Below are 17898 nucleotides of genomic sequence, written 5' to 3'. Positions count from 1 at the left end.
ACTGAAACATCGGGGTTGGGGGGGGCTGTAGCACAACAAGATCGAGGGGCATTAGCAGAGCTGTGTGGACAGGCTATTACTGCAATTCCAGGGGCTCCAGGGAAAGAATTAGAGGGGTTATTACAGGTCAGGTCTCGCTAGCTAAGTTCCTTATGTGGCTCCTGTTCTCACAGTGTTGGAGCCCCTTGCCATCTGGAGTCGGTGCTGCAGGCGGAGGTAGCTCTCTGGCGCCCTCTGCTGCTGCCTGCACACATCAGTGAACAACATCTTCGGGTGTCACACCCTTCCTAGGTTATGTTGCTGAAAGTCTTTGAGTTAACATCACTATTTAAAATTTATTTATTCATTTATTTATTTAATAGGGAGAGGGATAGCTCAGTAGTTTGAGCATTGGCTTGCTAAACCCAGGGTTGTGAGTTCAACCCTTCAGGAGGCCATTTAGGGATCTGGGGCAAAAGTTGAGGATTGGTCCTGCTTTGAGCAGGGGGTTGGACTAGATGAACTCCAGAGGTCTCTTCAAACCCTAATCTTCTATGATTCTAGGTTGGTAGCAGAAGCTCTCCCACCGACATAACCACTGTCACTTACGGAGGTGGTTTTATTCGGCCAACAGGAGAGCTTTCTCACATCAGCACAGAGCGGCTACATGAGCGATCATACAGCGGCGCAGCTGCATTAGTACATCTGTGCTGCTGTAAGCTCTCTAGTGTAGACATGACCTTAGCCATTGAGAGCAAAGGGATACCGGTACAATAATTGACAAGAACTGTAAAGATATAAGGTGGAGGAGGTAATAGCTTTTCTTGGACCAACTTTTGTTGGTGACAGAGACAAGGTTTTGAGCTGACACGGAGCTCTTCTTCAGGTCTGGGAAACTAACTGAGAATATCACAGGTAAATTTAAGGTGGAACAGATTGTTTAGTGTAAGTAGTTCACACATATTTCAAGGGACAATTCAAGGTGCAAGTGGCCTGTTAACACCCCCCAATCACAGGGAGAAAAGGGGGTGGGAAGACCCACCTCAGCTCCTGTCATAAATATAAATGGAAGGTGTCAAGGTTCCTTCCCCACTAGAGCGTACAGATGTGGGGACCTGCATGAAAACCTCCTAAGCTTACATTTACCAGCTTAGTGAAAATGTCCCCAAGGTACAAACTATTTTACCCTTTGCCCTTGGACTTCCACTGCCACCACCAAACATTTATCTGGGTTTATTTTTATTAGGAAAGTGTTGTTTGGAAACATCTTTCCCCCAAAATCCTCCCATCCCTTGCACCCCACTCCCTGGGGAAGGTTTGGTAAAAATCCTCACCAATTTGCATAGGTGACCACAGACCCAAACCCTGGGATCTTAAGAACCATACAAAAAAGCATTCACTTCTTGAAAAGAAGAATGTTAATAGAAGTAAAAATAAAAAGAATCACCTCTGTAAAATCAGGATGGGTAATACCTTTCAGGATAATTAGATTCAAAACATAGAGAATTCCTCTAGGCAAAACCTTAAGTTACAAAAAGACACACAGACAGGAATATCCATTCCATTCAGCACAACTCAACATTCCATTCAGTCAACAGTGTGCCCCTGTTGCCAAGAAGGCCAATGGCATTTTGGGATGTATAAGTAGGGGCATTGCCAGCAGATTGAGGGACGTGATTGTTCCCCTCTCTTCAACACTGGTGAGGCCTCCTCTGGAGTACTGTTTCCAGTTTTGGGCCCCACACTACAAGAAGGATGTGGAAAAATTGGAAAGAGTTCAGTGGAGGGCAACAAAAATGATTAGGGGACTGGAACACATGAGTTATGAGGAGAGGCTGAGGGAACTGGGGATGTTCAGTCTATGCAAGAGAAGAATGAGGGGGGATTTGATGGCTGCTTTCAACTACCTGAAAGGGGGTTCCAAAGAGGATGGCTCTAGACTGTTCTCAGTGGTAGCAGTTGACAGAATAAGGAATAATGGTCTCCTTGCAGTGGGGGAGATTTAGCTTGGATATTAGGAACGGCTTTTTCACTTGGAGGGTGGTGAAACACTGGAATGTGTTACCTAGGGAGGTGGTGGAATCTCCTTCCTTAGAAGTTTTTTAAGGTCAGGCTTGACAAAGCCCTGGCTGAGATGATTTAATTGGGGATCAGTCCTGCTTTGAGCAGGGGGTTGGACTAGATGACCTCCTGAGGTCCCTTCCAACCCTGATATTCTTTGATTCTATGAACTTAATTTCTCAGCCATTTAAATAAATCCTAATCTAACGCATATCTAGCTAGATTACTTACTAAATTCTAAGACTCCATTCCTGTCCTGTCCCCGGCAAAAGCATCACACAGACAGACCCTTTGTTTTTCCCTCCCCCCAGCTTTTAAAAGCATCTTGTCTCCCCATTGGCCATTTTGGTCAGGTGCCAGCGAGCTTATCCTAGCTTCTTAACCCTTTACAGGTAAGAGGATTTTTCCTCTGGGCAGGAGGGATTTTAAAGGGGTTTACCCTTCCCTTTATATTTTGACAGTAGGGTAACCACCTTTCTGTATACAGTACTATAAAATCCCTCTTGGCCAGAGGCACAGAATCCTCTTACCGGTAAAGGGTTAAGAAGCTCAAGTAATGTGGCTGGCACTTGACCATGATGACCAATAAGGGGACAATATACTTTCAAATCTGGTGCGGGGGGTGGGGTGCAGATTTGTTCTTTCTGTTCTTTGTGGCTCTTGTCGGAGTCAGATCAAGACAGCAAGCAATTCAACTCCAATGGAATTAGTAAGCACTAGCAAGGGGATGAATTAGATTATCTTTTGTTCTGGCTTGTGATTTTCTCTGTGTTGAGAGGAAGGTTTAGTCCTGGTTATGTTTTTTTTTTTCTTTTTGTAACTTTAAGGTTTTGCCTAGAGGCAAATCCTCTGTGTTTTTAATATGATTGCCCTGTGAGATTATCTTCCATTCTAATTTTACAGAAGTGCTTCTTTTACCTTTTTTCTTTCTAATAAAGTTCTCTGTCCTAAAAAACCCAAGGTTGGTCTGTGGTCATCATGTTTATTCTCAAGCCTCCCCAGGAAAGGGGGTGTAGGGCTTGGGGGTATACTAGGGGGAAGAGAGGGCTCCAAGTGGCCCTCCCTAAATATTTGTTGAATTACTGGGTGGTGGCAGCGTTTACCTAATCGAAGGTACAAGGGAGAATTCGTCCCTTGGGGAAGTTTTAACCTAAGCTGGTAAAAATAAGATTCGGGGGTCTTTCATGTGGGTCCCCACATGTATACCCTAGAGTTCAGAGTGAGGAGGGAACCCTGACAGCTCCTCAAGTTCTTGTGCTCTGACACTTCCCTCAATCAACTCCTTCTCTATAACTATGGCAGCTCCGTGGAAATCATCTCCGTCCTCGTTATCCTCATCTCCTACATTTTCATCATCATCTCTGTCCTGAGGTTCTTGCTCAGTGAATATCTTGATTAACGTAGTAAAAAGTCACCAGTGAGGAACTGCAGAACAACAAGGGGACTGGCTAAGCCAATGAGATATAATGTCCTATAGCAACTGACATGGGTACATAATAGATGGAAGGGATAATTAAGTTGTCATGGAATAGGAGGGAAGATCCTTTCATGGATTGAGAACTGGTTAAAAGAAAGGGAACAAAGGGTAGGAATAAATGGTAAATTTTCAGAATGGAGAGGGGTAACTGGTGGTGTTCCCCCAGGGTCAGTCCGAGGACCAATCCTGTTCAACTTATTCAAAAATGATCTGGAGAAGGGCGTAAACAGTGAGGTGGCAAAGTTTGCAGATGATACTAAACTGCTCAAGATAGTTAAGACCAAAGCAGACTGTGAAGAACTTCAAAAAGATCTCACAAAACTTGGGCAACAAAATGGCAAATGAAATGTAATGTGGATAAATGGAAAGTAATGCACATTGGAAAAAATAACCCCAACTATACATACAATATGATGGGGTCTAATTTAACTACAGCTAATCAGGAAAAAGATCTTGGAGTCATCGTGGATAGTTGTCTGAAGAAGTCCACACAGTGTGCAGCGGCAGTCAAAAAAGCAAACAGGATGCTAGGAATCACTAGAAAGGGATTGAGAATAAGATGGAGAATATCTTATTGCCCTTGTATAAATCCATGGTACGCCCACATTTTGAATACTGTGTACAGATGTGGTCTCCTCATCTCAAAAAAGATACACTGGCATGAGAAAAGGTTCAGAGAAGGGCAACTAAAATGATAAGGGTTTTGGAACGGGTCCCATATGAGGAGAGATTAAAGGGGCTAGGACTTTTCAGTTAGGAAAAGAGGAGACTAAGGGGGGACATAATAAAGGTATATGAATTCTTGAGTGGTGTGGAGAAAGTGAATAAGGGAAAATTATTTACTTGTTCCCATAATATAAGAACTAGGGGCCATCAAATGAAATTAATGGGCAGCAGGTTTAAAAGAAATAAAAGGAAGTTCTTCTTCACACAGCGCACAGTCAACCTGTGGAACTCCTTGCCTGAGGAGGTTGTGAAGGCTACGACTATAACAGGGTTTAAAAGAGAACTGGATAAATTCATGGAGGTTAAGTGCATTAATGGCTATTCACCAGGATGGGTAAGGAATGGTGTCCTAGCCTCTGTTTGTCAGAGGGTGGAGATGGATGGCAGGAGAGTGATCACTTGATCACTACCTGTTAGGTTCACTCCCTCTGGGGCACCTGGCATTGGCCACGGTTGGTAGACAGGATACAGGGCTGGATGAACCTTTGCTCTGACTCAGTATGGCCATTCTTAATGTTCTTATGTTCTTATAATGGGACATGCATGAATTTTGGTTTGGGGTATTACATTTCACCTGATGTGGCTTTATTTAAAGATTTAGGGTCACAGGATAGCAGATTATTTGGGTAGGAAAGGAATCATTTCATCCATCTCTCCCTGATCCATGGAGGGCAGAGGGTCTGCTGGACTCGGACTCAGCAGACCTAGGTTTATTTTTCTCCTCTGTCACAAAGTGGACAAATCACTTATATTGCCTCATAGGTTGGTACCACCTTTACAGTGATATCAAGTTTTAAAAAGTCTCTCTCCTTACGCTGACGTGTGGTGGTCTGCTCTGCAGAATTGAAGCAGTGAGATAATTGCTGAGCAATGCGGGTGGTGAATAAAGAGTAAGGATTTTAAGAAAGACAGTTTTGGGGAACGGGAATGGTCGAAGGTTTTGAGGCTGAGACAAGGTGCCTTTCCCCTTTGCCTCACCAGTTCCAATCCAGGGAGGAGGTCAAGATCCGTGAGCCCAGAAAGATGATGGGTCTTGAAATGGGATACGATTGTTTTCAGCTTTAGGTCACAGATCTTTTTTTCCCACACCCTGTTCAGTGAATGGGACCAACATTCCATGTACGGAAACAGCACCATGGGGAAAGCCAAGGACGTTATCTCAGCAGCAGAGCAGATGCTGAGATCCATTTTAACTGGCTGCATCTCTTTCCACAGCTTTTTTATTATTCTAGAAAGTGTGACAGAACATGAGAAAGACGAGTGTTTATTTACCTGTAAATTTATTTTAAAATATTACGGTTGCTCCCGGAAGGACTGAAGGAAGGAAATTAAACGAGTTATGGCAATAAATAAATGTGTGGTGATAAATAGCATTTGTGGTGGATTTGAATAAATTAATAAAGAAGGATGAGAGGGAGGAAATGGTGTTCATCTGGCTTATTCAAACCTTTCACTGCGTGCAGACAACAGTCCTCTATCATCAGAAAAACTGGAACATTTGTAACTGATGTCTGAGTATATTAAGCTTAGCCTGAGTGTTTTGTTTTATTTTGCTTTGTTCTCTCTGCTATTACTGAAACCACTTAAATCCTACTTTTTATACTTAATAAAATCACTTTTGTTTATTTATAAACTTAGTGTAAGTGATTGTTACCTGGGGCGGGGGGGGGGGAGGCAAACAGCTGTGTATATCTCTCTTGCAGTGATATAGAGGGCAAGCGTTTATCATTTTATCCTGTATAAGCTTTATACTGAGTAAAGCAGATTTATTTGGGGTTTAGATTCCATTGGGAGCTGGGTATCTGTGTACTGGACACTTGTGTCCTGCTGAGCTGGTTTCAGTCTAGCTCTGCAGCTTTGGGTGCATCACCCAGAAGCTAGGTCTCTGTTGCAGCTGGCTCGTGTGTCTGGTTCAACAAGACAGGGTTCTGGAGGCCCAGGCTGGAAGGGAAAATGGGCTCAGAGGTAATTTCAGCACATGAGGTGGCAGTTCCAATGAGGGTCTCTGTGACCGAACCCGGCACACTATGCACTGGGGTTTCCTGCATTTCCTTTATGCTTCCCTTGTTTTGTCCACTGATCTCAGTTGGGGACTCCAGACCTTGTTGGAATACAAACAAATTAATAATAATAACAATCTAATAATGTACAAAACTACCACGGGCTCTCCGAAATTATTTTGTAATGGGCTGAGAATTGAATTCACCTGTTCCCACTCCCCTCCACTAAACCAGTACTGAATGAAACAGATTCAAGAATTTGTTTGCAGTTTATTCATTGCTTTCCTCAGGGCGTCCTTCACCTCCATGTTCCTCAGGCTGTAGATGAGAGGGTTCAACATGGGGATCACCAGTGTGTAAAACACTGAGGCCACTTTGTCTGTATCCGTGGAATAGCTGGAGGTGGGACGTAAATACATGAAGAGGAGGGTGCCATAAAACAGGACCACAGCGGTCAAGTGGAAAGTGCAGGTGGAGAAGGCTTTGTGTCGGCCCTCGGCAGAGCGGATCTGCAGAATGGTGGAGGTGATATAGACATAGGAGAGGAGGACAGTCAGAAAGCTGATGACTTGAATGCAGCACATTGAAGCAAACATCACAATCTCATTGATGCGGGTGTCAGAACAGGAGAGAGCCAACAGTGGGAGGACATCACAGAAGAAATGATTGATGATGTTGGAGCTGCAGAATGACAGCCGAAATGTACAACACGTGTATATCATTGAATCCACCACTCCCACAACATACACCCCAGCCACCAGCTGTTTACAAAGGTGCCTGGATAAGGTGACCGTATAGAGCAGCGGGTTACAGATGGCCACATAACGGTCATACGCCATCACAGCCAGCAAGAGGCACTCAACATCTCCAAAAGCGATAGAGAGAAACATTTGCACAGCGCAGGCAGTGTAAGAAATGCTTTTCCTCTCGGCTAAGAAATTCAGAAACATCTTAGGGAAAATTATCGAGGAAAGGCAGAGGTCACAGAAAGACAAATTCCTGAGGAAAAAGTACATGGGGGTGTGTAGTCGGGGATCAATTGTGATTAACAAGATCATCCCCCCATTTCCTACCAGGGTGATACCATAAATCAGTAAGAAAACCCCAAACAGGGGAACCTGCAGCTCTGGATGATCTGTCAGTCCTGAGAGAATGAACTCAGTCGCCTCCGAATGATTTCCCTCTTCCATCTCCTCTCAACAGAGATCAGACAGCAACAGAGATGTGGGCAGTTAGATAGTGAGGAAAACCTGTCCCTTCTCTGCAAAGAAGTAAGTGAAGATAAATGGAGATCAGTTTCTTAACGGACATCAGTACCAGCTCAGGAAAGGGCTTCGTCCACAGAGCCAGATGTTCACAGCTGGTCATTCCAGATGTTCGATAAAATGCAGACACTGTGCAAGTACAATGACACACAGGTTAATCATGCCCCCCACACAAACACTCCTGTTCACTAATCCAAAGAGAAAACAGTGAGTTGTGACTCTCCTGTGAGAGAATGAGTCTGCAGGGATTATTCCTTATCTAATGAAGGGGTGAGAGTAAAGGAGTGTCAATCTTTGACCCTCTTTGGGCAAGGGGAGCTCTGTGGCTTGGCATGTCCGTTTGGGGTAAAGTTGCTTCCAAGCTTTTTTGCATTTACTTGACCATGTATGAAAACCCAGCGACATCATGGGAAGCCCTGGCTTCAGTGATTTTGTAATTACCTATTTTTTTCCAACCCATGGGGTCGCTCCTTTGGCTGAAGGGGTCGGAACTGGGGCTGAGGCTTTTGGTGCTGGAGGTCTGGAATTGAATAGTTGCTGATCCCCATGGTGTCTCTGTGTGTGTCTGACTGTAATTCAGGACAATAGCACGTACCTGCTGAGAAGAGAGAGAGAGATGTGGTGGCATTTCCCTGTCAATAGAAACTGCCAGTCTGGGAGCATGCAGGAAATTTTATACTGAGATGTGCGATCTATGGCCCATGTTTCGAGAAGCAACTGGGAGTACCTGAGTTCAGAGAGCCACAACACCTTATCAAGCTATTTATAGGATGCCAATCACCATGGTATCCTATGTCCTTCCTTTGCTAGGTTATTCCCTAAAGTAGAAAAGATCGGTTCACGCCTTTTGCTTGCTGGAGACCACATGATGACCAGAGGAGTTCAGGCGCTCAGGAGGAGACCACAGCATGCTATGGACCTCTGCAGTTCACAAAACTATCCCGTTTGCATGCATATTTTCTGCATATTATTTGCACACACAGCTGAGTTTTAGATGCGAAATAAATCTATGAGTCAACTAGAAATAGTCATGATCCCATCACAAATATTAAAACATTTTTGATAATGTATGAGAAGTTATAAGATTACACTGTATCATGTTATTCATACATGTTCCAAACTGAGGCTGGCAAACTGGTCTATCTTCAATGAAGAAATGTTTGCTCCACATAATTTTGTATCTAAACAGTAATCAGAGTCATTAAGCAGGAAAGGAAACAAAGGTGTCCCCAAAAGGTGAGGAAAAAGCAGAAGGGAACATCCTTCTACATAGATTTTGTTCTCTTCCGGTAAATAGGTGGAAATGTTTTTCAAAGTAGGGATAGGACTATAAAAAGAAGGGGCAGACATCCCAAGGCACCGCTCTCTCTCTTTCTCTCTGCCCATTGATTTACTGCATCTGAAGAGGAAACTTTTCCTTTGAATTACACATCATTTATTAACTGAGGCAAAAGTTGCATTCTAGCTCTATTTTTCTTGTAACCATGTCTGACTTCTATGCCTTCTCCTTTGCACTCACTGAAAATCTATATATGTATTCAATAAACTTTGATTTCTTGTTTTATCTAATCCAGTGTGTTTAAATAGAAATGTCTGAGAGTTGCCTGCATATTTGTGCTGATAAATAAATAATGGACAATATAGCTTGTATTGTCCAGGAGAGGACTGGGCAGCACAGGATGTACATTTCAGGAGGGAAATCAGATACTGGGGAATATGTTGGGGTCACCCTGCTGTATAACCAAGGGTGGTGAGAGCCTGAGTGTAATCCAGTTATTCCTGGCCAGGCTGCAATTACACACACATGCCTCGGGTGCGATTTCCATGCATGACGGTTGTCTGTGAGTGGTCCAGGTGGAAGGCACTTCAGCAAGGCATTGCAAGGTTGCAGGCAGGTATGACACAGCTGCTGATTAGTCTGGGTTGAACCCTGGTATGTCACAGCCAGCAACCTAGAAAATATCCCAATAACACAAAAGGTGTGGTGAGGACTGACAGTACTGTTCGATTGACATGAGAGGGTGAGGTCACCGTAGGCATGGGCCAATGCACTGATCCATGGCTGCAGATGCACAAGGACATTGTGGTCATCACCTCCCCACAAGGAGATCCCTGGCAGTCCCAGAGAGGACTCTTCCCTTCTTTACTATAGTAGGAGAAATTATCCCCCATGGGTGTGCAGGCTTGGCTGGTATTATCCGTGCTCCAGGGAATGTTGGTGCCCCCTTCTCCTAGGTGGTGCCAACCTGTGAGGCATTGCAGGGTTGATTGTATTAGGAGGAAAAATTAATGATCCAAGTCAGCTATATTCTTTAGTACAATCTGTGGGTGAGGGGTTACAAAGAATGTACACAACGTCCTGCTTCCCTGAACACCAGTAGAAACAACTGACAACTAGTAATCTCTGTATTCAGAAACTCCAAAATCTGTCACCCCAGGTCTGTGCCCAGGAAACACTGTGCCCATACTTCCTCTAAGTGTCACGCTCATAACTCCTCCTCCTGGCTTTCTCCCTCCTGTGACCCAGAAATGCCTGAGATAGTCCTCACTGAAAATGCCATGGTCAGGGCAGGCTGCAAAAAGGAGACTATTCCCCAAACTGGTGGTTAACGCTCAAGATCTCTGCAGCATCTCTGCAGATGCTGCTACAAAATATCTCTGAGCAAGCCAGCTCCCTCCCAATTCTTTTGTTCATTTTATTTATTTCCTACAAATTATAGTCTGTGAAACAGAGTGTGATGTTGCACCCCATAATGCTTTATAAAAATATTGTTATGAGTGTAAATATGACATAACTGGGATATGTTTTATGCCAGATAGACCATGTAACATATCTCTGAAAATGTTATGATCTACTGGATATATTCATGCTATTTGCATGCATGTAACATTTTTGTATTCAAAGTTATGAATATTGGCTATGTACTTGTTTCTTTTTAAGTAGCCTCAGTGAAGCAGTTGGTCAGCTTCTTGAGAAGAGACTATTCTGCGTAAGAGCCCAGTCAAGAAACACTTTAGATAACAATGAACTTGGAGAGACGCCAATCCACAACTGAGCTTTCCTGGGAATGTGGAGTCGATCTGTAAGGAACTGAGCCATGCACGGACATGTGACTTGCCCATGTGACTCTAAAAGTCCATCTTGGAGCTGGATTCTGCAGAGGAGAGGTGAAGGGAGAAGAGAGAAACTATATAAACCCCTTCAAAAACTCTTCCATTTCCACATAGAGGGTCTATATATGTAATGTTGGGTTAAACTGATTTATTGGGGTTGGATCCCATTGGGAGTTGGGTATCTGAGTGTTAAAGACAGGAACACTTCTTGAGGTGTTTTCAGTTAAGCCTGCAGCTTGTGGGGGACATGGTTTAGCCTTGGATCTGGGTTTGCAGCAAGCAATCGTGCCTGGCTCAAACAAGTTGAGGTACTGAAGTCCCAAGTTGGCAGGGAAAACAGGCTCAGGGGTAGTCTAGGCACATCAGGTGGCAGTCCCAAAAGGGTTTCTGTGACACAACCCGTCACACAGAGTTTAAGAATAAAATTGCAAAACAATGTGGGAGTAGGTGAAGGAGAGGACAAGACTGGATGGACTTCAGTTGCAGCAAGGGTGGTTTAGGTAGGGCAATAGGAAAAAGACCCCAACAGTGAGGGTGGCTAAGCACTGACATAACTTGCCCAGGAAGGTTGTGGAATCTCCACCAGTCGAGATTTTTTAAGAGGAGGTTTGACAGACACCTGATAATAAAATAGGATTAGATTTGACAACTGGTCTTTTCCATCAGCAGCTTCTCTGAGGCCTGGCTTATGCTTAAAAGTTAGATCAACAGAGCTCTGTAGCACAGGGCGGGGAATCTTTTCACAGCCTGTGTGAGTCAGTTACCTTGTACAGACTCTCAGTGTAATTCTTTCATTGACCGAGCTACTGCCTCTCGGAGAAGTGGATTAACTACAATGAGGGAAAAACCCTTCCATCAAAGTGGAAAGCATCTACCCTGTGGTGCTGCTGCACATCACAGCTGATTCAATGTAACGGCTTTAGTACAGACATTCCCTGAATTGATGGGGGAGTTTTCCCCCTTCCTATTAAAGCGATTTTCTTCTCTTTTCCAACATTCTTCTGCCTCCCTTGTAAAGCTTTTAACTTCTTTTGAAAGTAAATGTGTTCAGAAAAGTTGAAATAGCTTCTCTCAGGATATTTCCCTCCTTCCTTGCTTTCTCTCCCATGTACGGCTCACTGTCATGTCAATTAAAGGCTGAAATGCTCTGAATCTGGTTTCTTTGCCTGTGACTTGGTGGTACCTCTTTGTTTTCCCTCCCTTCACTTACAATGAGTTGAGGACGGAAGCAGCGCCTGCTCAGAACCCTAAAATCAGAACCCTAAAATGAAAAGTTGAATCTTTCCCTGTTTGCTAACCACACCAACGTTACCCTTTATACCTCTGGAGCTGATTCCTGGGATGACTTTGAGATTTGCTCCCTGGATTATCTTTGCTCCCACAATGACAGGTATGCACAGCGCATGCAATTCATATTGTTGCTGTTTCTTTCCTTGTGGAAATGGAACACGGAGGGCCAGAGAATCAGCTGGTCTCTGTCGCTGTCACTCCCGTGAGGTCTTTTGAATATAATATGAAACTGAGGTGACTGTGTACCCCTTCATGTGTTGGTCACTGGTGGTTAACACTGAAGACCTCTGCAGCATCTCTGCAGATGCTGCAACAAAGTATCTCCAAGGATGCCACCCCCCTCCCTCCCTCCTGTCATCTGATGTGCTGTTTTCCCTGCCAGCCTGGGCCTCCAGAACGCTGTCTTGTTGAGCCAGACATGCTTGCCTGCTGCAACACAGACCAAGGGTCCAGGCCACACCCCCAAAGCTGCAGTTCTAGACTGCATGCAGACACCCAGCTCCCAGAGGGATATAAAACCCAAATAAATCAATTTTACTCTGTATAAAACTTATACAGGGTAAAATGATACGTCACCCCTTTATTACTTCAGGAAAGATATGCACAGCTGTTTGCGCCCCAAGGTAACAATTATTCACACTGCTTTTATAAAAAAAAAAGTGATTTTATAAAGTATAAAAAGTAGGATTTAAGTAATTTGAAGTAGTAACAGACAGAACAAAGTAAATCACAAAGTAAATTGTGCAAGGCAAGGTTAATACACTCAGAAATCAGTTACAAATTTTAACTTCTCACCCCATTTGTTACTTAAGGTAAAATCCTTCTCAGATCAGATGCCTTTTCTGACCTGGGTCCAGACGGGCCTCACACACCCCTGTACTTACAGTCCTTTTGTTTCAAGGTGCTTGTGCTTATCTCTGTGGGGTAGGGAGGCTGTCTCTTAAGCCAGTTGAAGACACTCATTGTTTGCTTCCCCACTTTATATAGCACTTCCACAAGGTGGGAAACCTTTGTTTGGAATTCCACCCACCTCAGGAAAAGCACCAGTTTGGAGATGGAGCTCAGTATCTGGTGGCATGGTCACATGTCACTGTAAGACCCCAATCTCCATTCTTCCTGGTTTGTCCCACACATACACAGGAAGGCTTGAGGGTAAACAGAGTCATTCACAGTTCATTGATTCTGAAGCATCTTTAAAGGCTTTCACTTAATATGTCTAAATCAGTAATACAAGTTAATATCTTATTCTCCTAATTCCAGACATAAAAATAATCCATGTAAAGTAATAGGATGAACACACTTAGTAGATTATAGGCTTTATAATGACATGTTACAAGGGGCACTTAGCATAAAGCATATTCCAGTGATGTTATATTCAGAAGCATATTTTCATAAAGCATATGGAGTGCAATATCACACAGAGCTTTGCCCAGCACTGGACAGAAGGGGGAATTGAACCCAGATCTCCCACCTCACAAGTGAACACCCCAAATATTGGGTTAAAAATTACAAAGAGAAGGCCCACCACCGCCTCCTACAGTGGTTGTGTTGCAACCAGTATGAAAATCCTCCCCCGGCACACACACATTGTTTTGGGACAAAGCTATTTGGCGTATTTGTAACACATTTGAGAATAGTTTCAGGTCAATCCAAATGGTATTGTTTTTAACTATAAATGATTAGTCCCAAAGTAATTCACTGATTTATAGGCACCTTTGCGTCCCAATGCTGGTAAATTACTTAAAGAGACATTTGGAGAGGTGACCAACAAATAAAGTGGAATACAGTCACCTCAGTTTTGTATCATATTAAAATGACCTCCGGGAGAGACAGCGATCCATCCAAGTCTAAGCCTAATACAGTAAATACCAAATGCAGATAAATCTCACCGCAGAGATGTTCCAATAAGCCTCTTTTACAGACTAGACTTCCTTCTAGTCTGGGTCCAGCAGTCACTCACACCCCTGTAGTTACTGTCCTTTGTTCCAGTTTCTTTCAGGCATCTCCTTGTGGTGGAGAGGGTATCTTTTGTGCCAACTGAAGACAAAATGGAGGGGTTTCCCCAGGGGCTTATACGCTCTCTCTCTTGTGGGTGGAAACCCCTTCCCCTCTCCTATGCAGAATCCAGCTCCAAGATGGAGTTTTGGAGCCACATGGGCAAGTCACATGTGCATGCAGGACTCAGTCCCTTACAGGCCAAAGCCACATTCCCAGGAAAGCTCACATGTGGATTGGTGTCTCTCAAAGTTCATTGTTAGCTTAAGTGTTTATGGATTGGGCACTTACACAGAATAGTCTTTTCTCAAGAAGCTGACCAACCGCTTCACCAAGGCTACTTAAAATCAAACAAGTACATAACCAATATTCATACAAAAATGATAAATGCATGGAAATGGGATGATTATATCCAGTAGATGGTAACCTTCGAAGAGATATGTTCCATGGCATATCTCGCATAAACCACATTACAGTTACATCATATTTACATTCAAAGCATTATGGGGTGCGATGTCACACTCTATTTCACGGACTATATATTATATGAAATAAATAAAATGAACAATAGAATCGGGAGGGAGCTGGCTTGCTCGGACATATTCTGTAGGAGCATCTGCAGAGATGATGCCGAGGTCTTCAGTGTTAATGACCAGTTTGGGGAAATTTCTCATTTTTGCAGCCTGCCCTGACCTTGGCATTTTCAGTGAAGACTGTCCAGGCAGCTCTAGGTCACAGTAGGTAGAGAAACCAGGAGGAGGAGTTATGAGCATGACCTCGAGAGGAAGTAGGGCATAGAGTTTCCTGGGCACAGACCTGGAGTCACAGACTTGGGAGTTTCTGAATACAGAGATTGCTGGCTGTTGGTTGTTTCTACTGGTGTTCAGGGAAGCAGGACTTTGCCTCCATTCTTTGAAACCCCTCCCCCATAGATTATTCCAAAGACTATAGCTCACTTCGATCATCAATTTTTCCTCCTAATACAATCAACCCTGCAATGCCTCACAGGTTGGCACCACCTAGGAGAAGGGGGCACCAACATTCCCTGGAGCACTGATAACACCAGCCAAGCCTGCACACCCGTGGGGGATCATTTCTCCTAATATAGTAAAGAAGGGAAGAGTCATCTCTGGGACTGCCAGGGATCTCCTGTGGGGAGGTGATGACCACAATGGCTTTGTGCTTCTGCAGCCATGGATCAGTGCATGGGCCCATCCCTGTGGTGACCTCACCCTTTCATGTCAATTGAACCCAACTGTCATCAGCATTACACCTTTGGTTTTACTGCGATATTTTCTCGGTTGTTGGCTGTGACCTATCAGGGGCCAACCCAGACTAATCAGCAGCTGTGTCACACCTGCCTGCAGCCTTGTAATGCCTTGCTGAAGTGGCTTCAGACAACTTCCACCTTTGGGGTACATGATTCTGTGCACCCCAGGGAGGGCCTCTCCCCTGCCAAACAGCAACTTCCTCGCAGTCAGCATCTGGGACGGCCTCCCTGTTACAAGGTTGGACATTCCCCTCCCCCAGCTGACCTGTTGGGAGCAGAAAGTGGGGTAACCGAGGGGATCTTAACGATCCAGAGCACTCTATTTAAGAATAGGAGTACTTGTGGCACCTTAGAGACTAACCAATTTATTTGAGCATGAGCTTTCGTGAGCTACAGCTCACTTCATCGGATGCATACCGTGGAAACTGCAGCAGACTTTATATATACACAGAGAATATGAAACAATACCTCCTCCCACCCCACTGTCCTGCTGGTAATAGCTTATCTAAAGTGATCATCAGGTTAGGCCATTTCCAGCACAAATCCAGGTTTTCTCACCCTCCACCCCCCCCCACAAATTCACTCTCCTGCTGGTGATAGCCCATCCAAAGTGACAACTCTTTACACAATGTGCTTGATAATCAAGTTGGGCCATTTCCTGCACAAATCCAGGTTCTCTCACTCCCTCACCCCCCTCCAAAAACCCACCCCCATACACACACAAACTCACTGTCCTGCTGGTAATAGCTCATCCAAACTGACCACTCTCCAAGTTTAAATCCAAGTTAAACCAGAACATCTGGGGGGTGGGGGGTAGGAAAAAACAAGAGGAAATAGGCTACCTTGCATAATGACTTAGCCACTCCCAGTCTCTATTTAAGCTTAAATTAATAGTATCCAATTTGCAAATGAATTCCAATTCAGCAGTTTCTCGCTGGAGTCTGGATTTGAAGTTTTTTTGTTTTAAGATAGCGACCTTCATGTCTGTGATTGCGTGACCAGAGAGATTGAAGTGTTCTCCGACTGGTTTATGAATGTTATAATTCTTGACATCTGATTTGTGTCCATTTATTCTTTTACGTAGAGACTGTCCAGTTTGACCAATGTACATGGCAGAGGGGCATTGCTGGCACATGATGGCATATATCACATTGGTGGATGTGCAGGTGAACGAGCCTCTGATAGTGTGGCTGATGTTATTAGGCCCTGTGATGGTGTCCCCTGAATAGATATGTGGGCACAATTGGCAACGGGCTTTGTTGCAAGGATAAGTTCCTGGGTTAGTGGTTCTGTTGTGTGGTATGTGGTTGTTGGTGAGTATTTGCTTCAGGTTGCGGGGCTGTCTGTAGGCAAGGACTGGCCTGTCTCCCAAGATTTGTGAGAGTGTTGGGTCATCCTTTAGGATAGGTTGTAGATCCTTAATAATGCGTTGGAGGGGTTTTAGTTGGGGGCTGAAGGTGATGGCTAGTGGCGTTCTGTTATTTATATATATATTTATATATATATATATATATATATATATATATATATGATCCAACCCGTCACAGATGGGTGCTCAGTGCTCTCTGAAAGTCCAATCCTTTTGAGGTGCTTCAAGCTAGGTACCCAAAATCACTATTCGCCTTTGAAAAGCTTGACTCCAGTGAGCAGCTTCACTCTTCTAGCCTTCATCCCCCACCTCACACCCAAACCCATAAAAGGAGTGAGTGCTAATGGGAATCAAACTTGTATTAGCATTCTTTAAACATCACTGTTTTTCCCCATTCAGCGAAGTGAAAGCTAGATCCCTGGCTGGCCTGTGTCAGCTTAACTCTATTGATGCCAGTGGACCAGGTGTAAATAAGAAATGCTCTATTCAAGTTAATTGCTCAGATCTCCTGCTAATGTACATTGGCCATAAACACTACGTAATTCAAAGGGGCCAGATTCCCTGCTGGCATAAATCAGCTTTGATCCTCTGAAGTCAGTGGGCCAGAACCTTAGGTGGTGTGAAGCAAAGAAGCCCCATCGAAGTCTCTACACCAGATTCTTTGCTGGTGTAACTGACATCGGTCATTTGGAGCTTCTGGGTGGTGTAAATTGGAGTGTTCCCATTGAAGTCAACAGGCCAGAGCCACTGCGGGTGTGACTCCTGTGCCAATTTGCACCTGCAAATGATCTGAGCTAAGGATCACCAATGCACAGCATCATTTGGGTAACTTCTATTCTATGTCCATAGGAATCAGAACCGGAAGACAATGGCACTTTTATTTATTAAAACTCTCACAAATTATGGTTTTGGTATTTGGTCAGCTTGAGGCCAAGTGTACACTAGAAACTTTTTGTCAGTATAGCGATGTGGGTCAGGCGCATGATTTTTTTTTTTTAAACAACATTTCTGTACCAGCAAAATCCAAAGGTCCTGTCTACACTTGGATTGTTACAGTGGCACCTCTGTAGCACCTCAGTGTAGAGAGTAACAGTGCTGTTCTCTTGTCGGCAGAGGTAATCCACCTCCTTGAGAGGTGCTAATTAGTGCTGTCTACTTGGGGACTTAGGTTGGCTTAACTACATTGCTTGGGGTGTGATGTTTCCACACCCTGAGTCACAAAGCCGGGTCGATCTAATTTCCGAACGTAAACCAGTCCCTAATTCAGATGCAGGTATAATGGCAAAAATTTTTTTTAAAAAAAGTGCTTTTCCTGATTTAGTTATTTCTTTTGGGGAATGGATATAAGTTAT

At 44.0% G+C, this 17898-nt stretch overlaps 1 protein-coding gene and 1 pseudogene across 1 annotated transcript; both read right to left on the bottom strand.

Moving 5' to 3' along the window:
* The window catches only part of LOC144266026 (up-regulator of cell proliferation pseudogene), a 131297-nt pseudogene that overhangs the window by 57200 nt on the left and 56199 nt on the right, over positions 1-17898 (bottom strand).
* LOC144266342 (olfactory receptor 8U9-like) lies at positions 6495-7433 on the bottom strand. Its single transcript, XM_077819794.1, has one exon. The coding sequence runs from the start codon at positions 7431-7433 to the stop codon at positions 6495-6497; it is 939 nt and encodes a 312-aa protein (XP_077675920.1).

This window comes from Eretmochelys imbricata, chromosome 6 (genome assembly GCF_965152235.1).
Source record: "Eretmochelys imbricata isolate rEreImb1 chromosome 6, rEreImb1.hap1, whole genome shotgun sequence".
Taxonomy (NCBI): domain Eukaryota; kingdom Metazoa; phylum Chordata; order Testudines; family Cheloniidae; genus Eretmochelys; species Eretmochelys imbricata.
The sequence above is the reverse complement of the archived record's forward strand: the minus strand, read 5'-3'. Positions and strand labels throughout refer to the sequence as shown.